At 45.0% G+C, this 26,017-nt stretch overlaps 1 protein-coding gene across 1 annotated transcript in view; it reads left to right on the forward strand.

Annotated features, from left to right (window-relative positions):
• The window catches only part of LOC311367446 (matrix metalloproteinase-17-like), a gene marked incomplete at both ends in the record, with an annotated part of 57,038 nt that overhangs the window by 23,434 nt on the left and 7,587 nt on the right, over positions 1-26,017 (forward strand). The window contains 5 exons of the mRNA XM_084486294.1: positions 6,204-6,336; positions 7,167-7,302; positions 16,914-17,200; positions 21,796-21,972; positions 24,998-25,100. Coding sequence (XP_084342420.1) covers positions 6,204-6,336; positions 7,167-7,302; positions 16,914-17,200; positions 21,796-21,972; positions 24,998-25,100 — 836 coding nt within the window. The remainder of the gene's footprint in view (positions 1-6,203; positions 6,337-7,166; positions 7,303-16,913; positions 17,201-21,795; positions 21,973-24,997; positions 25,101-26,017) is intronic.

Consider the following 26,017-nt stretch of genomic DNA (forward strand, 5'->3'; position numbering starts at 1 on the left):
TCAACGGTAGGAAACACAAGCTGTAGCCTTACCCATGCATCATGGGCTGGTTTGGAATGGACCCAATCGATTTCAGAATAGCAGAAACACACACACACACACACACAAGCACACACAAACACACAGAAACAGGGTGTATACCGGTACAAATATAAAACCATGCAAGCGAAGTCAAGGGGGGCTTTGTCTTTGTAGCCTTCTATGTGTCCGTACATTAAAATTGCATACTTTCTCAGAGTCTGGCTTTTTTCCCATACTCTCTCCGTCATAATCTGTTTCGTTTCACACACGTGGGCGGGACTTCACCACTAAGCGGCCAATCATCTTCATCCGTCAAGTCATTTTTTTGCAGATTTCAATCCATCGCTTCCTATTACCTTGCTGTTCATAATCGGCCTGTCTTGGCCCAGTCTGGGGCTGGGCTCTGTTATTCTGCCAGAAGCAATGAGGTAGCAGTGCAGTCTGGGAAGAGAGAGGGGGGCGGGGGTGGGGGGGGGGCAGACATCTGGATAGTGAGAGTTGTGGTGGAGGGGGGGTTGGAATGAGAAATACGGGAGAAAGCGTGGGAGGTACCGAGTGAGGGGTCTCAGTGGATACGGGGAGAGCTGGTGACGGACAGAGGAAAGGAGGAGATGAAGGCGGGAGATATGGACAGCCTTTTGGTTTGTGAGGAAAAAAATACCTAAAACACATGATTTAATTCCTAAGAAATAAAGGGGATTTGGTTATGTGTGTCCTAATAATAAGTTGTCAAATTATTAACATCAGCACCCTCATAAGAATATGTGGCTTCATTAAGAAAACTGTTAGAATGTAGTACCCGATTGAAATAAACACATAAAAAGGTGTTGATAATTGATTATGAGGATCTCATTATCAATCAATCCGGTCGTTCATTGGCTCTGATACACAAATATTTATGAAAAAAACAAAAACGTTTTAATCTATGACGTGACACACGTAATATTCAGGGTGGATAAGGACACATGTCAGGAGACTGCTTGTTGCTCGCTTCTACACGCACTAGAGTGCCTCCGGGGTGGATGGATAATGAGACAGGAAGTTGTAAATATCTGATTGTGTGTCTTTGAAGCAGCCACGTTTCTCCGAACAACAGGCGTAATTGTTGTTCCGACACCTGCCGTCTGAGTTTGGTTGATACAAGACCCTTTATGACTCTCTCTCTCTATCGCTCTCTCTCTCTCGCTCTCTCTCTGTGTCTCACATGAAACACAAGCAGGGGAAATCTCTAACATACACTCTCTCTTTCCCAGTCTCTTTGCTATGTGAAGTCACAGACTGTGGTTATATTTGATGTCTAAATAATGTGAAATTTAAGGCTCCCCTTGAGGACAAGTTGCTTTTAAAACTTTCCAAAAAGATGCCTCTCTCTTTTTGTTTCCGGCTGTTCAGTTTGAGTGTGTGTATGGGACTATGGGTATGTGTGTTTGTGGTGTGTGTGAGTGCACATGTGTGTTGTATTATATATTTGCCCCATACACACTAATACAAGCAATGACAAATAGATTGCAGCCTAGTCATAGAGATCACAGCACACGCAATCAATTAGCTAATGGATTCAAGTAATCTATTGGTTAATTTCACGTACACTTATTGTCTGTAAGAAAGTCAAGAGCGCCTAATGTGTTTATGTTCTGTGAAAAAAACTAAAATAACACAATCACATGGCTGTCCATGCATCCATTGTTAATGGTAGGTTGATATACATGTACCTGTAAAGCAAAATTTACAGTTTATTGAGTTGAAACTGCGATCAGAGAGATCTGTTCACATTGTGCTCTTTCTTATCTGACAGTGTTTTCTCAGTTCTCGTCTGTCTCTCCCCAAACTGCTTCAAGCAGCTAAACTCTTCATTTTCTATCCTTTGTTTCTTTTTCTCTTTGGATTCCTCCTCTGAATATTAACCGGTTGAAGCACTGTTGTTGACTTCGAAAAAAACCCTTTGTGTTTGATGCTCAAGTTGTTTGGTTGTTTTGCTGTGCTGTGCAGCACCTGAGAGTAAAATAAAGTTATCTTCATTTTAGTTTTTTCAGTGAATAACAAAAAGGAACGTAGAAGTTTAAACCTCACTGCATAAAGGGATTTGGTTTCGTACCTGTTTTCTCCAATTATATTAAAGCTTTAAAAAACACAGTTCTGAAAGCCACAAGCTTGAAAACTTGACAAACTTGACAAACTTGGCCTGTGGTGTGAGTAAGCGTGTGTGTGCGTGTGTGTGTGTGTGTGTGTGTGTGTGTGTGTGTGTGTGTGTGTGTGTGTGTGTGTGTGTGTGTGTGTGTGTGTGTGTGTGTGTGTGTGTGTGTGTGAGAGAGTGGGTGTGGGTCGATCTGTTTGTCTGTCTGTCTGTTTTCTCATCATTCTTTCTTTCTCATCGTCCTGAAAGTGCATAAGTTGTAGAGAGGAATATAACAAAGTAGAATTAAGTAGAATGAAATAGAGAACAAGATAATAGAGCACAGAGAACACAAGAGAATACAGTAGAGTGAAGTGGATCGGAGTACAATACATGGTCTGCCTCAAAGCGTGAAATGTGTTGCGGTGGGCCGTAAGTGTTTTTGTCGTGAGCAATTCATCTGTGTTCTTGAAAAGTCAAGTACTTCTAAGAAAACTCTGTTGGCAATCATTAATTGTTGACATAAGTTTTCGGTCTTGTGTCGGGTTTCGGACCGGCGGGACAGAAACACCTCGCTGTGAAATCAATAAAATGTGCCAGGAAGTATGCTTTTCCACAACACAATATGAGGCAAAAACGCAAGCTGACTGCACCATCACTCATTGTAAATTGGACCTGGTTTATTTAGTGGCAGCTGGGACCCGAAGGCGGCTGCCGATTCCACCCAGCTCAGCCATGCCTCTGCCTCCTACTGCCTTCTCATGGTCCCTGGTACTGGTTTCCTCTCTGGCCCAGCAGCACCATCAGACTGAAGCAGTGTCAATCAATCAAGCAATCAATCAATCAAACTTTATTTGTACATGTATAGCTTTTCATGCAAGCAAATGTAACTTAAAGTGCTTAATACAATCCCCACCCTCCCCCTCCCACCCATCCATATCCAAAGCGACAACTTTGTGAGAATAAATAAATAATTAAATAAATTGGTAAATAAGTTGTTTAATTAAAAGCCTGACTAAAAAGGTAGGTATTGAGTTTGCCCTAAAAAACATCAACACTCTCTGTGAGTGTTCCTTCAGTGTGTTTTTCAGAGTGTGTCCCCGCCCTGACCCCACGCCATGCAGCTGATGGGGGGGGGGGGGGGGTGGGTGCATGGCGGTCCCACGCCATGCCCCATTGATTATGTATCAGACGCGTAACGGACGGCGCCACGGATCACAGGATCGCTCTAGCGGGGGCCACTGGGCTTACGTTCACACTAATCTGAGGGTTATTTGCAACGCGTTCAGCCATGTGATTGGACATTCAACATTCAATGAGCATTGGCCGACTTTGTTTTCCCGGTTCAAAGGGTTTCCATGGGCAACGTGAACTCGATTAATCAAATTCAAACCGACACCGCGATGTAATAGAACGCAATTTACAAATCGCAAATGCTGCAATTTTTTTTTTTTATATTTTAGGATTTGTTACTGTTACTGACGAGACTGACTGTTACTAAGATTTATATTTATTTTTCTTTTACAATTTAATAGTTAAATAAAGATGTTATAATATCAATTCATGCATCAATTCATCTCAACACATAACCCTAACCCTATAATACAGAAATACTAAATCACAATTGCAATATTGGTTGAAATAATCGCAATTCAATTATTTCCCCAAATCGTTCAGCCCTAACGTGAACGCCCGCTGGTAGCAACTACAGAGGGTGCATGGTAACATTATCAATCAGTGAAACGTTTTCTGTTCTAATGTTTTATGCAGTGGCGGCTGCTGGTCTTTCAAAGAGGGGAAGCTCATTTTCGGCCTACATCATATAAATTGTCTATTTATTTATATGTAAATTCTGCTCTCTGTTCCTTTTCAATGAAATGCTCTGTCATACCAACCAGCTGTTTTCAGTGACTTCACAAGTGTCCTCTCAATGGCCAGCAGAGCTAGGCTGCTTGGCCTTGGCCCATTGTGTTATGGGTGTAGGACTTGAGCCACTTTAAACAGGAGAAGCTCCTTTCTCCACCTGCAGATGTAGCTCCAATTGTTGGCACTAATGAGAACAGTTTGTAAAGCTGATGCATTGCACTATCCAACTCCATGTCTTTAAAGACACCAAGAAATCACACAGCTTTCCCCTGTCACCCTGCAAGTCCTGACTGTCACCCTGCAAGTCCTGACTGTCCTGATCTGAATACAGGACTTGAAGTTCAAACCTCAGGCTCCCTGAATGAAAGTGATGGCCAACTACCAAAACTATATTAAACTCGACCAAGGAAATGTGGGAATTCTGTTGAACTGAAACAAGGAATTGTGTGTATTAGTGTATGAAATGTACGATGAAAATTGTCTGGCAATTTCGCCAAGCAAATATCAAGAAATAGGTTACAGTTTCTTATTTGGACTCACTTGCAAAATCCGCTATTGGACTGAGGACTAAAGACTGAAGAGAGCTCCGGCAACGTTTTATAGTTCAAAATCGCTGTCAATCAAACGGCAACTCAGTTTTTCACCCCCAGAGACGCTGAGCGTCCGTGGGAGGGAATTAATCGCAGCATTATCCAATGATCGTCGACTTTTGACACACTAAAAAAAGCTGTTCTATGCAGTCCCATTGAAGTGGATGGACGCTGAGCTTCAGCAGGCAAATGCACTGTGATGCTATGGGAATGTATGAGAAGGAAATCGAGTCAGTCGACCTGCGATAAGCAACTGATTCTGAACAAACTCGTCTTCAAGATGGAAGTGTTCTAACACATTTTTTGTCAATGAAATGTTAACACAACAGTATATATTTGACCATTAAATTTTTTTAATGTTAGGGGAAGCCGAGCTTCCCTTGCAGTCTTAAAGAAATCGCCATTGGTTTTATGTCTTAAAAACTGATGAATCATATCCCTGATGTCTTACTTTAGTACAACAGTTAAATTTCATCAGGGACCACTAACAAACCGCTTATATCCAAATGAACAAGGCATCTGTCATTTAATGATTATATGGATAAGTACTACACAATAAAGGCCCTACTCTCTCCCAGGTCTCTGTGCACAAGCGTCAGGTGTCTCTAAACAGTGATTACTTCCAGTGATATAATAGCAAGGAACACTCACACAGCTATACGGTGCTCCCATCTGTCTGATGTTATATAAAGTTGATTAGATTCCCTCACAGCCTCCACCAGGTGTGTAAGGTGGTGTGTGTGGTGGTGGACATGGTGGTGTGTGTGTGTGTGATGGTGGTGTGTGTGGTGGTGTACAGGGTGGTGGTGTGTGTGGTGGTCTACATGGTGGTGGTGGTGTGTAGTTTCCGGCAGGCAGGGCAACAGAAGGTTGCTCTGCAGATAAGTCATCTAGCGAATGGAAAGACCCCCTGTGTTGTCAATAAGGCGACGAGAGAGAGAGAGAATGGGGACGTTGAAGGAGAAAGGGGGCAGCAGGATTGAATGCGTTTGGATATAATTGAGCTAATAGAGTTTGAGATTCTAAGATAGTGTGCTATTTAATTTAAATTGGCCCGGAGTCAAGCAGAAGCAGTTTTTTTTTTTCAGGATTGTTGGCTCTCGTTTTAAGGAGTGTGCATGGTTGGTGCTGAAATGATTAGTCAATTGTCAGAAGCTGAGGAACATTTGTTTATTATAATTTCCAAATTGAATTAGTCGTTCATCATTTAGTAATAATGTCATTTGCACTACACTCTTCTGCTGCTTCAGTAATCCAGGCTTTTGGTTCCTTTCCTCCGGTTCACGTTCTCTGGTTCACATAGTTATTAAATGATTGATTACTCCAGTGTTTCTTGGCTTGCATCAACGGATCCACGTTTGAGGCAATTGATAAGAATATTCAGCTTGTTAACTCTGTTCTCCTCCACGATTGGCTGACACTCAGCTTGTTAACTCTGTTCCCCTCCATGATTGGCTGACACTCAGCCTGTTAACACTCTTCTCCTCCACGATTGGCTGACACCCAGCATGTTAACTCTGTTCTCCACCACGATTGGCTGACACTCAGCTTGTTAACTCTGTTCTCCTCCACGATTGACTGACACTCAGCTTGTTAACTCTGTTCTCCTCCAGGATTGGCTGAGCAAGTTTGGCTACCTCCCACCCCCGGACCCTGTGACTGGTCAGCTCCAGACCCAGGAGGCCCTGACCAACGCCATTAAAGCCATGCAGAAGTTTGGAGGGCTGACGGAGACCGGAGTCTTAGGTATGAGGGAATGTGTTGCAAAGGGAGGGAGTGACTGACTGAATGACTGACGGACTGACCAACTGACCACACGTGAACATGTGCGAATGCCTGTTTGTACATACTGTGTTTGTGGACATGTCTATGTGCTTACACTGGTGGTGTGTGTAGTATTAGGTTGTCCTAAAGTTCCTTTATTAGATGATTGGTTTCCAATGGCTTAATAGATGTGATAATAGATAATAGCAATAATGGGTCATTATAGATTCATAATCTTAAATTAGTTTGGAATTAGCTTTCATTATGTCTGTCTGCCAGTCACCCTGATACAGCTGACTGAGCTTTAATTATGACTTTAATTATTGAACACGTCCATTAACTGGTTGGAGCAAGTTAACTTTAAAAGAATGTCTTTACAGACCCTCTTCTATAGCACTCTACTCTACTTTACTCTATTACACTGTGTTCTAGTCCACCTTACTCTGGTCTATTCTACCATATTCTATTGTGTTATATTCTGCTCTACTTTATTCTACTTATTTTACTCTCGCTACTTTTGTATTCTACTGTACTACTATATTCTAATCTACTCCCCTTCTGTATTCTACTCTTCTACTGTGTTATACTCTACTACTGTATCTGACTTTATTATATACCACTTTACTATTGTAATATTCTGCTGCACTCTACTCTATTCTACCCTACTACCCTTATTAACTCTACTACTCTATTCTACTCTACTACTGTATCATACCCGACTACTGTATCATACTCTACTACTGAACTCTACTCTACTACTGTATGCTACTCTACTCTACTCCTGTATGATGCTCTCCTCTCCTCTCCTCCAGACCAGGCCACGCTGGGCCTGATGCAGACTCCCAGATGTTCTCTGCCAGATGTGTCTGAGCCAGACGGGACAATGGGGCGCAGCCGACGGAGCCTGAAACCCCAGAACAAGTGGACCAAGAGACACCTCTCCTGGAGGTCAGGATACTATAATACTATACTATAGAACTGTAATACTAGACCCCTCTCCTGGTGGTCAGGATACTGTAATAGTATTATAATACTACACTATAATACTATACTATAGAACTGTAATACTAGACACCTCTCCTGGTGGTCAGGATACTGTAATACTATACTATAATACTACAATATAATACTATACTATAGAACTGTAATACTAGACACCTCTCCTGGTGATCAGGATACTGTAATACTATACTATAATACTACAATATAATACTATACTATAGAACTGTATTACTAGACACCTCTCCTGGTGGTCAGGATACTGTAATACTATACTATAATACTATACTATATAACTGCAATACTAGACACCCCTGCTGGAGTTCAGAATACCAGAGTTTGCCATTTTTGAACCAAGACATGATTCATATTTGTCCCATTCTCCTTATGTAGTATTTGTTTGGCATCAATTATGCTAATTCACATTGAGACAAACACGTGCACGTGCTTCTTTACAATCAGGTCAAATTCAGAATGTTTACGCATCATTCAGGGCAATTTCCTCTTTGTACGAGCATGTGCTAAATCTGACTTGGCACACTTGTACGAGCAGAGTGTACGAACAAAAGCAAGATCAAATTAAGAGGAAAATATGCAAATGTTGTTATGATGAGTCCCATTGTGTGCTTTTCGCTCGGGTCTAGAGTCAAAGTGGCACGTTGTAGTCAGCGGCTTGGTTATGGCATCATGGAGGAAACTTATTCAAGAGCTGCCAGATATAGTCCAAGTAGAAATATTGTATAATCGAGAGACCTACATTTCAGCTCGGCTATAACCTTTAACGTTGTCTATGACATCATTACGAACCTTCGCAAGCAGTTAGAATAAATTATCTTTATTCAAGGAGAAATAGCCCAAAAACAAATAAATAAATAATAAATAAATAAATGACACCAAACAATGTTTTCACGCAGTGTTAAAAGTAGTCTGGGGGGCCTTTGATGTTATGTTATTAAGCCTGACACGCTCAAACTCTCACACTTTCATGGCTGCAAGCCAACATTTACGCCAATGCACACTCTCACATCCACCGCCTATTCTCTCCAGTCTTTCTCTCTCCAGCTCTCTCTCTCTCTCTCCCCCCTTCCTCTCATTCGGGTGCAGCTCATACTCACCCCTTCCTCGTCAGCTCTCTCTGTCTCCGTGAGTGAGGAGCAGGCAAACCACCTCTTCCCTGGGCTTTGCTCCTCTCTGCGTTCACAAAACTCAAAGCTCTGTGCCACACTGCACATCTGTCCGACAGGATTGATGACGCATCACCAGACTGTCAACATCTGTCTGTCTGCTTTGAGATATCACTAGACTGTAACGCCTCGTTCACACTACCTCCGTCAGTCGACGGATCTCATTGACTCTGCATGGGGCACCTTCGAAATGCATTGTGGGTCCGTCCGTTCTTTCGGCTCTGTGGCCTGCGTCAAAGTTGAGAAATGTTCAACTTTTCGGGAAGCGACGGGTCGGTCAGCCAATCAGAACGCGGTTATGCAAATACACTAGTGTGCCGCTACTTGGACTCTGTCCAATGAAATCGTCTTTGAGATACAACCTGCCGTGGAAATGTCAAAAAGCCGGCCGGCAGCGGGGGATTTAAGAATGGATTTAAGAATTGGGAGATTGCTGTGGTACACGTACAGGGGCAACACTCTCCTTGCGACTACGGGATCCATTTAGCAATAACAACAACAAGCAGGAAGACGCAGGAAAAAGCTGGCTTTATAACGCCTGGTGCAAGGAGAGCGCAAGGAGAGTGTTGCCCCTGTACATGTACAGCGATTTGATTGGCAGCAGGCTGCATCCACAAAGACTACTCCCCCATACGTCAGACACACCCTCGCCCATCCGTCGACTGACGGAGGTAGTGTGAACGAGGCGTCAACATCTGTCTGTCTGCTTTGAGATATCACTAGACTGTAAACATCTGTCTGTCTGCTTTGAGATATCACTAGACTGTAAACATCTGTCTGTCTGCTTTGAGATATCACTAGACTGTAAACATCTTGTCTGTCTGCTTTGAGATATCACTAGACTGTAAACTTCTGTCTGAATATGATCAGATATCACCGGATTGAGGTTTACAGAGCGTGTATCCCTCGAATGCTGATGATTGAACAGATGGATTATCTGGGAACCCACGGGATGCCACAGTGGTAATGTGTGGTGGGGTTTCAGAAGTTCTCCGGTAAATAATTTATATTCTGTTCAGGTTTGTGTCCTCCAGTTCAATCCAAACTTTATCTTTGTCCCATAGGGAGAATGTTGTTTTTCCTGTTCACGTAAAAGACCCAGAATACAAAAAGTGCAATCCAATAAAACACAAGTCACAACATCAACATCAATACAGCAGCTTAAGATAGTACATTTACGAAGCATTTGTTTTATTTGTATCCCTTTATTGGAGTCAGTATCATAGGCCTGCACAAACTCACATCCCACAACCCTCTGAAAGGCAAGAGGAAAGGTCTTCAAAACCCGAGAGGTTAGGGCTTAAACTCTTAAAGACAAAAGAACACATAAGAGGGGATCCTTGCTTCCAGGGACTAATATTTGCGGTACTGGACCTCTATCCGTCAAATACAGGAAGGGGCTGCCTGTAAACACTCATCTAACATCTCCAATAACGAGACCTCAGGGTCTTGTTTTGGGGAGTAAGCTGAGAGTGAGACAACTTAATAATCTCCCAGATATAAAGGTGCAGTGTTTTACGATTTGAGTGGCGTCTAGGGGAACGCACTTGGCTGACACGGCATACAGTATTGATGAAATAGGAATTGTTGTGATTTTCGTTATCAGAAAGAGCCCCTTATATATAGATAGGGAGCGGCTCTTCATCCACGGAGCCGCTCATGTCGCACTGCCATGTTTTTTAAAGTGCTTAACGGACAAAACCACAGTGCGGAACAAAGCCTTTCGACTTTCGATTTCGACCCTACATGGCTGAACGTACATATGGCAGAGAACGCTCTGTCCTTTCCAAGCACCATGCAAGCATTCCGACTGCCACCACCAACATGCATGGATCATACATCCATCCTCAGGACCCTAGATGGAATACTTGGTGTGTGTGTGTGTGTGTGTGTGTGTGTGTGTGTGTGTGTGTGTGTGTGTGTGTGTGTGTGTGTGTGTGTGTGTGTGTGTGTGTGTGTGTGTGTGTGTGTGTGTGTGTGTGTGTGTGTGGTGGTGGATGACTGATTCGACTGCGGCTGGGTGAAGCTACCCCCCCTCCGAGGAGAGCTCTGACCTGTCAGGAGGCAGCAGCACCTGCTCTGACTGTAACCAAGGCTCCAACCCTGCAATTAACCGGTTTCATACATCATCAACCCCCGTGTGTCCCGGTGTCCTGGTGTCAGAGGAGCCCAGTAAAGCCACCTAGGGGGGCGTGTGGCAGGGATCAACTGTTCAAAAATAATACAGTGTCGAAGCACAGCGGCCGTTGGAGCATGCATCGTCTGAATGAGCCAAATGAACACCACCAACGTGTTCGGAAAACAAGCGGCGCTCCACAGCGCTCTGCGGCGTTCCGAGGTGTTCCGAGGCGCAGTGTTAGCCGACAGGTGCCGGCAGGAGTTCCGTGCAGGGGAGGTTCATCTGTATTGATGATGATGTGTGCGTGCTGTGTGCGTGTGTGCGTGCGTGCGTGCGTGCGTGCGTGCGTGTGTGTCTGTGTGTCTGACGTGTTTTCTCCTGTCAGGGGAGAAGGTGTGTAGCATGAGTTGTGCTAACGAATGCTGGAGGGGGGGAGGAGAGAGGAGAGAGGAGGGCATCTTTGCCTTCATTAGTGGAGCTGAGTAGAGGATTGGTTTAAGCTGGTATTATTCATGGGGAAGAAGAAGAGTACAATGTGGTTTGGAGTTAGGAGCCGTCAGGAGTGGTGTAAAACGACGTGTGAATTGTAATATTGGGCTAAGTAGACGTACATGCAGCGTATCCTCCACTTATTCAGTGACAAAAGAGAGACGCATCCAGCTGTGAATCTATGGACGGAGAAGGGAAAAACACGTTCTTCTCGTAAAAAACAACATAAATATGAGTTGGATGGAATTTATTGCCTGGTGTGTGTTTATGTGTGTGTGTGTGTGTGTGTGTGTGTGTGAGGGGGGTGGCGGGTATATACGTGTTTGCCAGAGGCGAGTGGTGACTTTTGAAATTTTTAATCAGACATGCTGATTTACACACACACACACACAAACACACACACACACACACTCACCCAACCTCTCAACACAACCCTTTCTATTTCTAGTAATCTAGATTCTAGTTACGCAATGTTAGGGTGTTGCATTGCTTTTCAAGTAGCACATGCATTGGATTTTTCTTACTTGTGCTCGGTCCTTCAGGCAAACCGGGTATAGTATTTCATATTATATAATATAACCTCTATTGTATACAAATGGGATGTTTAACGACGGAGTTGATTGCCGACAGATGTGTAAAACGGGAGGATCCGAGGGAATGTATAACCCGGCGGAGTCACGGGGGGTGGGGGTGGGGGGGTGTCTAGTGGAGCTGAGTTCTGTGATTTAAGAGCCGAGGCAAATTCAGGTTTCCTCCCAACACACTCAGTGCTTTGAGCCCCTCCCCCCTCATGAAAGCGGGAGAGATGACAGAGGCTGCGCGGCGGAGATGCTGAACACAGCTGGGCAGCATTCGATTTCGTAGACTCACATCGAGATCGGAACCCAGGTGCACAACTGGAGTCAAAATGAAATAAACTGAAGGGGAAAAGCAAAACAATGCTTATAATGTTTTGACATAAATAATGTTGGGAATACATTTCCCAAAGATGTCGGTCATCTTTCAAGACATTCACAGTTTATATACCGGTAGACTGATCGCAACTGGCATGTGTGGCCGTGCGTGTGTGCCTGCGTGCGTGTGTGCCTGCATGTGTGTCTGCCTGCGTGCGTGAGTGCCTGCGTGCGTGCGTGTGTGCGTGTGCCTGTGTGCATGTGCCTGTGTGCATGTGTGCGTGTGTGTGCATGCATGCGTCCAGGGTTACACAGCTCAGAAGCATGGGACAGAATCCTAACGTTTACTAGACGAGCGAGGCCCAGTCCCCCACACATCCAGCCCTAGCAGCCGGAAGCTCATCACGCAGATACAGGCAGGGCTCCATGAGGGATAGGATTCCACAGTGCGAGGGATATCTGCTACGGTACAGCCGAGCTCACGTCGGTTAAAGCCCTCTTGCGTTATGTAGGGGGGATTAAGGCAATGGGATCTCTGCTGTGGCTGGAGCCAGCTGAGGTGTGTGAGGGAAACCGGGGAGAGCTTTCGTCAGCTCATGTAGGGCTGATAGCAGGTATCGGTCAGTCCAGGCTCCCCGGGGTATCTAACAGCATCGGTTGTAGAGGAGGTCTGCTTAGAGTTAAATAATCAGGAAATGTGTTCAGATGTTTGCTTCTATTTCTAGTAGCAGACAAAAAGAGAAAGACCTCTACTTTGTGCACTTCGCTTACATATTCAAATATCTTTTCTTAATTGAAACACGTGGTGTAGTTGACCAGATTCAGAACAGTTACATCCAAATAACACATGACATTTCCTGCTGTTTTCCACTAAACAATGGTCAGGTCATGAATCACCTGGTATTCAGGCCCGGCTGTTAAATGTAAATATTGACGATATAACAACAAAAAACCTCTGTATCTGTATCATAACGTATGGCTGGTGGTAGGAAAACGCTCACAGTTTACGTGTAGCTTGCTAGCTTGAGGTAGCTGCAGCAAGCAGATGGTGTCACGCCGTGAAACCAACAATCATCCGTTCCCCACGTTCTGAGTTGAACCAGAGAGCCCTCACACAACCCCGCTGCCACCTTTCAATCTAGAACAGAAACGTTTTGGTGCTCGCTCCCTGCGCGGAGCCCATGTAGCGGTGAGTTGACGTGACGATGACGGCTTCGTGACGCGCGTTTCCCCGCTGAGCCCCCTGGGGTAACACGACACCAGCCAGGACTCGGTGTTAATCGTGTCCTTATGTGTGCGTAAAGTGCGATTGTCCTTCTGTGGCTGTGTGGCGGCGTTCTGTTGTTTCAGGTGCACTTTGGTGAAATCGCAGAGATTGTCCCTGTTCTAAAAGCACAAGCGTCTTAATGGATTCGCCAGGCACTTACCTTGGTGTTAAGCCCCACAGGTGTTTAGATTAGGAACACGATAAGATGGGGCCATTAGGATGCTAATGAAAACACAAGCGGAGGAGGAATGCCCAACATGTGCTCGTCAACCCTGCAATCTGCGTCACATTATTCAACGCATTACATTAATTGAACAACGTTACCAGGAAATGTGATCCACGGCAAATGGAAGTGATTAGGCCCAATTAACTCATGCTATTTATACTGCGAGGAACAATGCAACAGGACTAGTCAAATTAACAGGCTTAATCAGAACACAGCCCGGTGGAGGGTTGCATTAGTGTGCTGTGTGCGATGGGTTCTCTGATGAATACACAAGTCGGGGGTGGTGTACTATTGGCTGTAAGAACGACCTGTGAGTTTCTCATGCTCAGTGCAACACGCACACAGCCATAGACTGAGTCAGGCTCCCTTGACTACTTTCAATGTAATAACCACCACAGGCCCTGCCTCGAAGTGGAAGCTTTGCCGAGTTAGCCTACTGTTTTACCCACAGTAGGGTGTATGACTGTATGTCGCCGCACATGATGATGATCTATACTTTATATATAAGTGATTGGCCTACACTGGCAAATGCAGACTGTTGATTTTACACACAGTAAAATCCACAGATGCCACATTGTACACTGCATATACATTAATAAATAGTTTCTCTGACTAGACTTGTCCCTGAGAAATACTTGTGTTGTTTTGTCAAGAGAGGCAATGTGAAGATAGTACATCAAAACATTCTAAACATCTTAAAGTTTGAATGTAACCAAGGTTATTTTGTAAGTAAGCAGATGGCGATGATGAAGAATTGAGAAGAATTGCAGTGTGACCTTGAAATGGCTCTCCGAAGAAAGTGATTGCCGCTTGACCCGTCATGCAATCAACAAGCGGTGGATGGGTAGAAAGAAAGGCATAAAGATATAATGGGGGATACAGAAGTAGAGTGCAGTAGATGGCCATAATGTTCGCTGGAAAAAGGTAAAAAAGAGAGAGAGAGAGAGAGAGAGAGAGAGAAAGGGGTAATCTATGAGCAGCAAGTCTCCCTTCAAACAGATGCCAAATGGACTCCAGGGCTTTTGTTACTGTTTGCCTTGTGTGCGCAGGTTGAGTGCCCTTGGCCATGAAATGGAACCCCCCCCCAAAAAAAAGGAACAACTGGACTCAATGACAATGAAATATGCGAACAGAATCTGTAGATTTCATGCATGAGCTGGCAAGAAGGTCCACGTGGCCGGTGAACTCGTTCTGCCGAGCTGTTTAGCATTTCACTGCCTTCTCCACCTCTCCATCCTCCTTGCTCCTTCACTTCTGCACATTTCTCCCGCTGCTCTAATGCTCTGTCTGTCTGACGGTGTCGCCCCCCCGTACTTGATCCGTAACTCCTCTCTACCTCCTCGCACTTGTCTCTCCCTCTTCTCCTCGTCTCCTCTTTTTACTCTGTCCTCCTTTAGATTTATACTCCTCCCTCTTCCGTCCCTCTCTGTCATTATAAATCCTATTTTTTTTTTTATACATTACCTTACACCAGCCACTTGCCTTTCCCTGTTTTTGGAACACTTAACCCACATTTGTGTGTATTTTCATTTAACTGTCGTCACTGTGACAACAGCCTCCGACTTTAGCCCCATAGATTCCCTGAGTCATTTATTATAATAATTTTTCAAGTTGATTTGTTTTGGTGTAATTTCTGTGCTTTTTAGCGATAGTGTTTTTTAGCTATAACGCAGATTCCTCTGAGGCTGTCTGTTGTGACTTTACATCATGCCCCCCGCCTCGCGTTGAAGGAGAGCATTGTTTCGTTCTCTATTGAATTCCCCTTAACTTTCTTAATGTTCAAACGGCTCCCTCCATCGCTTGTGATAAACGTGACCTTGCTTTGAAAAATGTATCAACCAGTTCTCCGTCTCCTAGCCTCGCTGCTCTCATCTCCCTCTCTGCTCTCTGGGGTGCCCTTATCCCCTTTTGTCATCAGTCTTATTTTGCATTGCATGTTCACCCCCCGCGAACACCCTCTCTCCTTATTCAACGGAGGCTTTTGAACTGTGATTGCCTTAGTTGACTTGAACTTACTAACCTACTCACTTGCTTACTTTTTGTATTGACTTTATTAACCTACTTACTCTCTTAGGTCTCCTTAGATAACTGACTAAATTAGCTTAAGTAACATACCTTACTTACCCAACTCAACTACTTACTAGAATAGACAGTTGTATGACGGGCCTTATATGTGAATGACATATCCTGACATTGGACCTCCTGAAAAAAGACTACCCCTCAGGTAGTATTTTAGCCGGCGGAAATGTTAATTACCTTATATGTGAATGAGCAGTAGAATGTCGGCATTTCACACCAGTTGAGTGGGCGTGTTGATGACGCTTCGGTCTACGTTTGCATGTCATTGAGTGGCACCTGCACCCTAATCAATAATCAGCCTATTGTCTTTTGTTCGCTGAATGGTTTAAAAAAAATATATATATATATACTGTATATGTATAATATATTTAAATGTGGCACTGCTTTTCAGAGTCATTTGTGGTGAACGCTAAATGATAGGTCTTATCGTAACCCTCAGAGTATACATCATACAATAAATTACAATACATGAGTTCACAGCTGCACATGTATATAGAAAACAGTTTTTTTATTTTTATATTACACCTTTCCTGCCACCGATTCTTGACAGGCTGGATACTTTATTCTTAGTTTCACTAACTTTACAGAACATGTTTGCACAGACACAACCAGACTCGTTCATTACTTCACTCCCCCATAAAACGTGAGCTCCATCCCTCCCCCGTCTCCACCTGTGCAACAGTACCTCCCGCCGTGTCCGTCACCACCAGTCCTCTCCTTGCTGCCGTACGTCTGTCCACTGTCACGGTGGACTCGTACACCACCGTCAAACAGAATTAGATTTTAAATTAAATTAAACAGCTAATTTGTTTCAAAAGGTACAAAACACGGCGAAACAAATGTCTAGGGATAATTTGTTGAAATGCAAGGCTATGTGGGGAAAGAAATAGATCAAGCAAAGTCCCCATGTGAAAGAGTAAAGCAGTACAGTGCCTACATCAACCTGAATGGGTGCCTACCTGAAGGAGAGGGAAAACCTGCTTATATAACCCCACCCCCAGTACTCCGGTGTGGTCAATTAGCTCATCATCAGACTGAGGCCTAGCCCTGTCCTTGTAGTGGCAGTGTAACGACCCTCACTTGTGCAGGTGTCTGTGAGTCCGATTCAGACCCGGGATACCTCACAGTCTGACTGAGGTCAATTTCAACCCTGTCACACCAGCTACCACCAAATAGGGAGTGCAAAGGGGGGGTCCGTCACACCACTCTGACCCCGCGTCTCCCCCTCTGTCTCTCCCCCCCACCCCCCCCCCCCCCCACCCCCTTTCCGACCCCCACCCCGTCCGCCCCCCCGCCCCAAAAGGGTGAGGACGTTCCCCAAGGAGTCGGCGCTGCTGGGGCGGGACACGGTGCGGGCGCTGATGCACTACGCGCTGAAGGTGTGGAGTGACATCGCCCCGCTCAACTTCCACGAGGTGGCGGGCTCCGACGCCGACATCCAGATCGACTTCACCAAGGCGGACCACGACGACGGCTACCCCTTCGACGGGCCGGGGGGCACCGTGGCCCACGCCTTCTTCCCCGGCGAGCGCTTCACGGCCGGGGACACGCACTTTGACGACGACGAGGCGTGGACCTTCAGGTCCCCAGGTGAGCTGAAGGGATGGGTGGCACGATGTGTGTGTGTGTGTGTGTGTGGGGATGCGTGTGTGGGTGTGTGTGTGTGTGTGTGTTTGGGTGGGTAGGTGGGAGGTGTGTGTGTGTTTGGGTGGGGTGGGTGGATGGGTGTGTGTGTGTGTGTGTGTGTGTGTAGGGATGGGTGGGTGGGGGTGTGGATGGGGATGTGTGTGTGTCTTTGGGTGGGTGGGTAGGGGTGTCGGTCTGTGGGTGTATGTGTCTGTGTGTTTGTGTGTGTCTTTGTTGGTGCGTGGGTCGGTCTGTGTGTGTGTGTGTGTGTGTGTGTGTGTGTGTGCGTGTGCGCTGTTTGTTTCCTGTGTCTCATAAATGTACTTCGGGCTGTGTTTATGCTATTGACTCTGAGATTGAATATCCTGTCCATCCTGTCACTTTGAGAAATCAAGAATAAAAAGTGGGAGGGAGAGATTTGTGTGTGTGTGTGTGTGTGTGTGTGTGTGTGTGTGTGTGTGTGTGTGTGTGTGTGTGTGTGTGTGTGTGTGTGTGTGTGTGTGTGTGTGTGTGTGTGTGTGTGTGTGTGTCTTGGGAGTGGCGGTGTTGAAGGTGAAGGATGAAGCCGAGGCACAGTGTCAGGAATTGACCCCAAGAACTCCCACAGACATGTGAAGCGATCTGAAACATGAGGCACTGACGAAAGTGTTCAGAATAGATCAAATCAAAGTGGAAATAGATGTCGGAAAATTGTCTGGAGTCTGTTCTTTCAAAGCTGTATGAATCAAACGTAGCACTCTAGCTTTCAGACGTCCAACTCGTGTTCCTTCTCTCAGCTAATGGCCTGAATACTAGTATTGTATCTATTCTTACATATATGTATTCATGTTTCAATATTCCATACATTCGACGTAGCAAGTCTAGCTTGTGATGAATTCCGTCTTCTCTTGACTGCATCTCTCGACATCTCCTGCCCTCCTCTCTCCATCTGTCCACCGTCTGTCCATTGTAATTAAAAAAAACTGTCTAGCCGTGTTAAAACTTCTGATTATAAAAGTAAACCTCTCAGAGATACTGAGTCTCTAGGGGATTATTTCCAAATAAAAACAAAGGAGATATCAGCAAGCAAGGCATGGCTGAGCATTTTAATTACAAATGAATTCACTTTTCGGTCCAGACAATATAAAGTCTTCATTCCAGGTTTATCTGCAACATTAAATAAAGTCACTTAATTATGCAGAGTGCTTACAAAAATGTTGAGTTTTTGTAGAAAGTACATTTTTACCCCGTACCTGCTGACGACGCATCGACGTGACACACCTGTCAAAAGCAGCAGAGGGCAGGTTTGGTTCTCCTTTTAAAGGAGGTAGAGAAAGACCAACAGGTGTCTACTGGACCAGCGTGTGAATGCAGGGCCTAAGGTTGTTAGTGTCACCATGACTACACTAACCTTGGTTGCTGTATATAATGATGTTATTGTGAAGATGCTATAGATCTCAACTCCCCTCACAATGTTTAAGCTCACCGTAACTCACCAATCTCCTCTCATCTCCCCTCCCCTCACCTCTCCTTCCCTCCTCGTGTCACCTCCCCTCTCCCTCCCCCCCCTCTCTTCGTTTCACCTCCCCTCCCCTCTGCTCCCCCACATTTCACCTCCCCTCCCCACATTTCACCTCCCCTCCCCTCTCCTCCCCTGTCCTCCCCTCACCTCCCCTCCTCTCTTCATTTCACCTCCCCTCCCCTCACCTCACCTCTCCTCCCCTCACCTCATCTCATTTCACCCCGGAGAGGAGAACTGTCCACCATCCCAGAGAGCCCTGTGGTAAAATTAATTTACTGCCTGTTGCCCCCCCCTCGCAAACGTCTCCCAGTCACCAAGGTGAAAGGTGAGAGGTCGTAGTGCGCTGCTGAAACGCGCTCCCGGTGGTGTTCGGGATCCAGTTCCCAGCTCACATTTCAGCGACCTATGCCGCCATGGCGTCCTGCAATGAGATTCCTGGGTTGTGTTTGACACCCACTACATCACCCTCCTGTCCAAAGGGTATGGCCGTCAGGGGGGCAGGGTGTCGGGGGGCATCAGCCAGCCAGACTACCCACAGCTGGGCCAGTGTTGGGGGCCAGAACCTCCCCACCACCGCTGCCTGTCAAGGTTGTAGACCATGTGTCACGGGACAGCCCTATCTGCTCCAATTAGACCCCACCTGGTCAAGATCTGGACATGGGGGGGGGGGAGACGGAGTAGAGGCAGCAGGGTGGTGGTGCCTCTACACTGGTTCTTCCTTCTGTGTGCGAGGTGTTCAGCCTACTGATGGATGGGGCCACAGGGACTGGTTTCTATGGGGTTGGAGCTGGAACCAGAGCGGTGCTGGAGGTGAATGGGGGAGTTTAGTGGGGAAAGGAGGGGAGAGACTTTAATAATGAAAGTCGATCCAGAAGGCTGGAGGTGAGAAGGACTTGGTCTGGAAGTCATGCAGATCCATATTTTTGGATTGGCAGATATTTTAATTTTGTTGACGTATGAATCTATTAATGATGTCGCGATGACTTCACGGGATACTTTGAAAAGACCAGTACAAAGTCATGCTTCTACTAGGGAATAATGTGTCTTAGCTTATTATCTGACTCACGGAGCTCAAGAAGGGTAACTTAAACAAATGCAACTCTGGGCAAAACATGTACCGTTGCTCTCAGTATGACCTTAAATTAAGTAACTCCAAGGCCATGTTTAATCAGAATATAGTGAGTGTTCTATTGTTACTGGACATTTTGAGCAGAGCCAGCCAAACGTTAAACGACCCATTTAGCCAAACAGCCAGCTGGTTGAGTGATGGCTGCTGTCCATTGTAATAAATTTAATGAAATCATTCTACATTAATTGAAAAGACATTCAAATAAAACTCTCAATAAAACCCATCCTGGCGCCCGAGTTCCATGTTGCTGAGAGCTTGATAGAAAGAGTACTTGATGATCTGTGCAGTGGTTTGACAGTATTTTCTTTTTTGAAGACCCCCCACTCCCCTAAAAGTGTTTTGGTTTTCTGTGTGGTGTTGATCACCCACAAACGTTCCTTGGCTTTCCGTGATAGAAATCGCTTTGGGAACAGCAAGAATTGGATCATACCAATAACAATCATGTTTTTTATAAACAATTTTCCAAATTAGATATAAAAATATATGAAGATAATCTCTGATTGATTTTGACTAGAGCAGTTAGTCCCGAAATGTGATTCATCCACTGTATCTACGGCATCTGCTGTAACACACAATGAGTATGGTTGTCAAAAAACCCAGATAAGATCTGTTGCTGCTGAAAACATATTGCATCTCTACTACTCTGTAGCTTCCTTATTGTGTGTGTGTGTGTGTGTGTGTGTGTGTCTGTGTGTGTGTGTGTCTCTCTTTCTCTCCCTCCCTCTTGTGAGTGAGCTACCGAGCGCTACCACAGCGATGAGCCTACAAACAGGAAGCCCTGCTCCCTACTTCCTTTTGTGTGCACCCGTGTATAACAGCCGCTGTGGTCACGCTCGCCTGTCCCCTGTTCACCGCTGTTTCCCTCTTGATCTCCGGCGCGATGGGGTTTTCCTGGCCCAAGGAGCCGAGCTAAAGGCTCACAGCAAACCATAAGGCTTGAGCCCAAACCACCATGGGGAATGCTAAGCTAGCAAACAGTAACATGCCGGCACACTAGCCCAGCGTTTTTTGGAACGTCTGAATGAAATCTCCCAAAGCCACAGGTTTCGTGCTGCTTCAAAGAGCCCGGACAAACGAGGTTCCCTGAAGCTTTCACTGGGTCGCTGTTTGTCCGGGCTGTGGACATATCTGCTCTAAGACCTTAAAGGTGTTTCATTTTGATTGGTAGTCTGGGTGCTCCGACCACATTACCATGGTTATCTCACCTGACACCTTGCCCGTGTCCGGCAAATAAAACCTGGAAGCCCACAGTGCCTCTTGATTTTCAAGCATATATAGATGAGTTTGAGATTCAAGATGATTCAATGTACTTCCTTTACCAGCACGATAGTGGTAGTAGTAGTAGTGTTGATACTGGTATCCATATTAATATTTGTGCTACATCAAAGTGCCAGTGAACCCAATATTCTATTTTTGGTTTGGAACGTTAGTATGTCTCCTATGATCTTGAACATAGTTTTCTACAATAATTTTTTTAATTCTAACTAAAATAAGAAAAATACTGGAAACGTCCACAAGTGAACGCTCCACTGTGCTCCGAACTCCATTCTTTCTAGTTGTCCCTCGATGACAACACAAAGTGCTTCGACGCCAACTGTATTTTCTTCTGCCAAGGTGTGTGTGGATGTGGGGAGCGCCGGTTGGGGAGCGGTTAATGTTGGCTGCATCCGACACTTACAGTATAATGCAATGGTGTGTGGTGCGTTTTGTCTTACGAAATCACTCATTATAACGCTCTTACCCAACGACGCATGCTCTCTCTCTCTCTCTCTCTCCACGCCATCTCTCTCTCTCTCTCTCTCTCGCTCTCTCTCTCTCTCTCTCCACCCCCCCTCTCTCTCTCTCCACCCCCTCTCTCTCTCTCTCTCTCTCTCTCCACCCCCTCTCTCTCTCTCTCTCTCTCTCTCTCCACCCCCTCTCTCCCTCCAGACACCCACGGCATGGACCTGTTTGCGGTGGCGGTCCACGAGTTTGGCCACGCCATCGGGCTGGTCCACACCTCAGCCCTGGAGTCCATCATGAGGCCGTACTACCAGGGGCCCGTGGGAGACCCCCTGAAGTACGACCTGCCCTACGAGGACAAGGTCCGCGTGTGGCAGCTCTATGGTACGCAGACCCACACTGCCTGAGAAGGACGTGATATCCGTACTATCTTGACGTGACGACCGAATACAGAAAAGCCGAAAGTGCACTGCACATACTTTCAGCTTTTCACTGGCGCAAAACATTTTTGGGAGATAGAAAATGTAATGAACGTAAATAATGTATGTGTGTTCTATTTGGCAGTGTAAACACAAACATTAAAAGGGTGCAAATATTCTTAATTTAGCTTTAAGAATTGAAACTTGCTCTGGGGGAAAAAAAAGCATATATATATATTTTTTTTGTACCACCTGCAGTACTCCAAAGTACCCCCATTTGAGAAACACTGTTTTAGACGATAGAATGATGTGTTTTACAATGAATAGGTTGACAAATTAAACTGATCAAAGAGATAACCAATTGCGCAACAAGTAAAATAAACAAATAAATCATAGGCCTAAATCAAAGGCCTAAAGAAATATAGGAGAAAACTGCTGATAGAGTCTAGAGATTTTCATTTTCAAATCTTAATTTAAGAGCGGATTGGACAGTATTGACACATCCATCCACAACAGGGATTTGTTTGCGGGATGTAATACAAATAAGGGGACATATTTGAATATTTGCCAAGGAACCCAGCGTTATCATTCATCAGTCTCTCCAGGGGAAAAAAACGTCCCTTAAGTTTGTATTTTTGTTTTTGGATGAGCACATGTATCGGCAGCTTCCAACAACTGTAAGTAAGCATAAGCACAGTGCCTCTGTCGCTACAATAGCCGCAGAAGGCTGTACCTTAATGGCAAATGGTCGAGTTTTAGAACGTTATCTTGTGATTCTTTGTTGCCCATCTCAGGCCAATCTCTGATCTGAACTGAAAGCAATATGAACCACCAATGATTAAAACCAAACAACAGCTGTTTACAGCTCAAAGTCTAAAGCTGTTGTTTTAAAATACCAAATTATAGTACTGCATAATTTTGGCAGCCACCAAATCATTTTCTATGTAGAAATCATTTCTCTGCGTCAGAATTAAGGGTATGCTTGATTTGGTATTGGAACCCGCTGGAGTTGACTCCATTAATATAGCTTTTTATAATGACAATAAAGTGAAGAGGGTTTCTAAAATTATTCAAATTATTTTCACCAGATTGTCATGTTGGATCTCTCTCTCTCACTTTAAACAGAGCCCTACTTAAGACTTTCAATTTAACAGAATAATGTTATTTTTGAATTGTTTTACTGGTTGATCACATTGGTTTTCTTGCATTGTTGTATGTCTTGGGAACAGGCTAACAATGTCATGAGGTGTCTCTAGCTATTCTCTTTTAAATCTGTTTGGTTAAATTATTATTACGCATCTGTCTCCCCTATACTGCCTTCTCTATATTATGTTTCAGAACGATCGGCTGACTATCTATCAGTTGAAAACAACAATTACAATGATTAAATTATAGAATGTCAAGTCATCCATCGGCTTTTGGGTCTAACAGCCACCTGTCTTTGTGTTTGTGTGCTTCTCCTAATGCTCCTCTGACCCAGTGGTTGGGTTTCTCTTAAGTTCTTTATTTTCCAACACCCAGACAGCGTAATGTTGATCCACACACAAACACACACCAACACAAACACAGCTCAGAAGAGAACACTGTGTTCGTGCTTACAAGAACTTCAAAGTTTACTTTTCAAAGTTCTTGAACCGATATTAAATTTTGTCTGCGTCCTATACATGGACAAGAAAAAAGGGCACACACACACACACACACAAATACAGAAACACACACATAAATACAGAAACACACACAATATAGAAGAACATGGACCATAATTCTCTCCTCTCTGAGTAGGAAGAAAGGATGAATGGGAATTGACTTAATGAGCACAGCTGTAGAAATATCGTTGGAAAGCTTTAAGGTTTCATTGTTCCTTCCTTGTGGCGTGGGGGGCTGCTTAATACAGAACACCTCAGAGAAAAGAGAGACTGGTGGTAGAGAGACCTTCAGAGATGAGGAGACTAATGAGAGAGAGAGAGAAAGAGAGAGAGACCTTCAGAGCTTTGACTAATGAGGGAGAGAGAGAGAGACCTTCAGAGCTTTGACTAATGAGAGAGGGAGAGAGAGAGAGACCTTCAGAGATGAGGATTCTAATGGGACAGGGGGAGAGAGAGTAAGACAGAAAGATGAAGAGAAAAGGAGAGACTATACAGAGCTTTACAGAGCTAAATTGGAGGTCGTAGGGCAGGAAGGTGGAGGAGGTTCTTGTAGATTTAATTAAGAATTGAATGTAGTTGAATCATTTAGAATTCTGACCCATAGGAAGTGGACCGTTGAACACACAACATGTTGACGCTGCGTGGTTTGGCAGCACAGGCTCTGATGTGAAGAATGAGAGGGGAGTGTGAATATGGAGGTCTGGAGCTCCCCCGGTGGACATCCGTAGACTGCATGATCTACATAAAACAGCTGGCCGGTGATACAGTCCACAGTGCTTAATACATTTAGCATGAATAACATACATCACAGCGTGGTCCAGACTATAGCTATGAGCACACACATTGTGCAAATCTTTGTTCTTATTTTGTTGCGTGACCCAAAAAATAACTATAATCGTATTGTTTAAGCCGAGCAAAACACATGTGGCCCGGATGTAGTGGGGCTGTGTCTTTCGGCTCATGTTGTATAGGGCTTGTACACTGCAATGATAGCCTCCTTTTGGAAGCGTAGTTATTATGTTGGTTGTTTTTTTGGTCATTGTTTAGTAATTAATCTGGAAAGGCCACAGTGTCTCTCATGTGAAACGTGTGAAAACAAAGTTTTCATATGCCTAGGATATATATTAATGTTGATTGACTCTTGGCCCTATATTTAAGACACAAATATATAGCTTAAACGTGAAAATTCGAAAGCATTTTTTATCCTTGGACTTATGAACTGATGCACACGGTGAGGGAGGAGAGATGGATGACAACACTGGCGGGGCTTGTGATTGGCTGTTGGGGTGATGACAGGAGCCCGCTGGCATGTGATTGACGACCTCCCCTCCTGGTGTCTCTCAGGGGTCCGGGACTCTGTTTCCCACACCCAGGAACCAGGAAGCCCCCCCGACACGGAGGAACCCCCCGTCCTGCTGGACCTCCCCGACAACAGATCCACCGTCCTGTGAGTACAAGACACACACACACACACACACACACACACAGTACTGTGAGTAACACACACACACATGCACGCACGCACACACACACACACACACACACTGTACCATCAGTAAGACATTAAAACACACACAGTGCTGTGAGTACCACACAAACACACACACACACACACACACACACACACACACACACACAGTACTGTACTGTGAGTACCACACACACACACAAACATTTACACACACACACACACACACACACACACACAAACATGCACACAGTGTACTATCAGTAAGACATTAAAACACACACACACACACACACAGTGCATTGAGTAAAAACATATCAGATGTGGGGTTAGTACTCAGTCGGTAAGACAGATGGAGTGTCGTGACAATAACACCTGAGGTAGTATTTCAGCCTGTCAGCCTCACGTCCAGATGTCTCCTTCCAGATGAGCTGCACATGGTGTTGAACAATGTAGCCAGCTCTTTCTTTTATATTTGCACAGCTCCCTCCTCTCTCTCACTCTCTCTCTCTCTCACTCTCTCTTCCTCTCTCCCCCCCTCTCTCACTCTCTCTCTCTCTCTCACTTTCTCGCTCTCTCTCGCTCTCTCTGTCTCACTCTCTCTCTCTTCCTCACTCCCTCTCTCTCTCTCTCTCTCTCTCTTTCTCCCTCTCTCACTCTCGCTATCTCTCACTCTCGCTGTCTCTCTCTCTCTCTCTGTCTTTCTGTGTGTGTGTTTCTCTCTCTCTCTGTCTTTGTGTCCTTCTCTCTCTGTGTTTCTCTCTCTCTGTCTCTCTGTGTGTCTCTCTCTGTCTCTGTGTGTGTGTGTGTGTCTCTCTCTCTCTCTCTCTCTCTCTCTCTCTCTCTCTCTCTCTCTCTCTCTCTCTCTCTCTCTCTCTCTCTCTCTCTCTCTCTCT

The sequence above is a fragment of the Micromesistius poutassou genome (genome assembly GCF_964030765.1).
Source record: "Micromesistius poutassou genome assembly, chromosome: 22".
Taxonomy (NCBI): domain Eukaryota; kingdom Metazoa; phylum Chordata; class Actinopteri; order Gadiformes; family Gadidae; genus Micromesistius; species Micromesistius poutassou.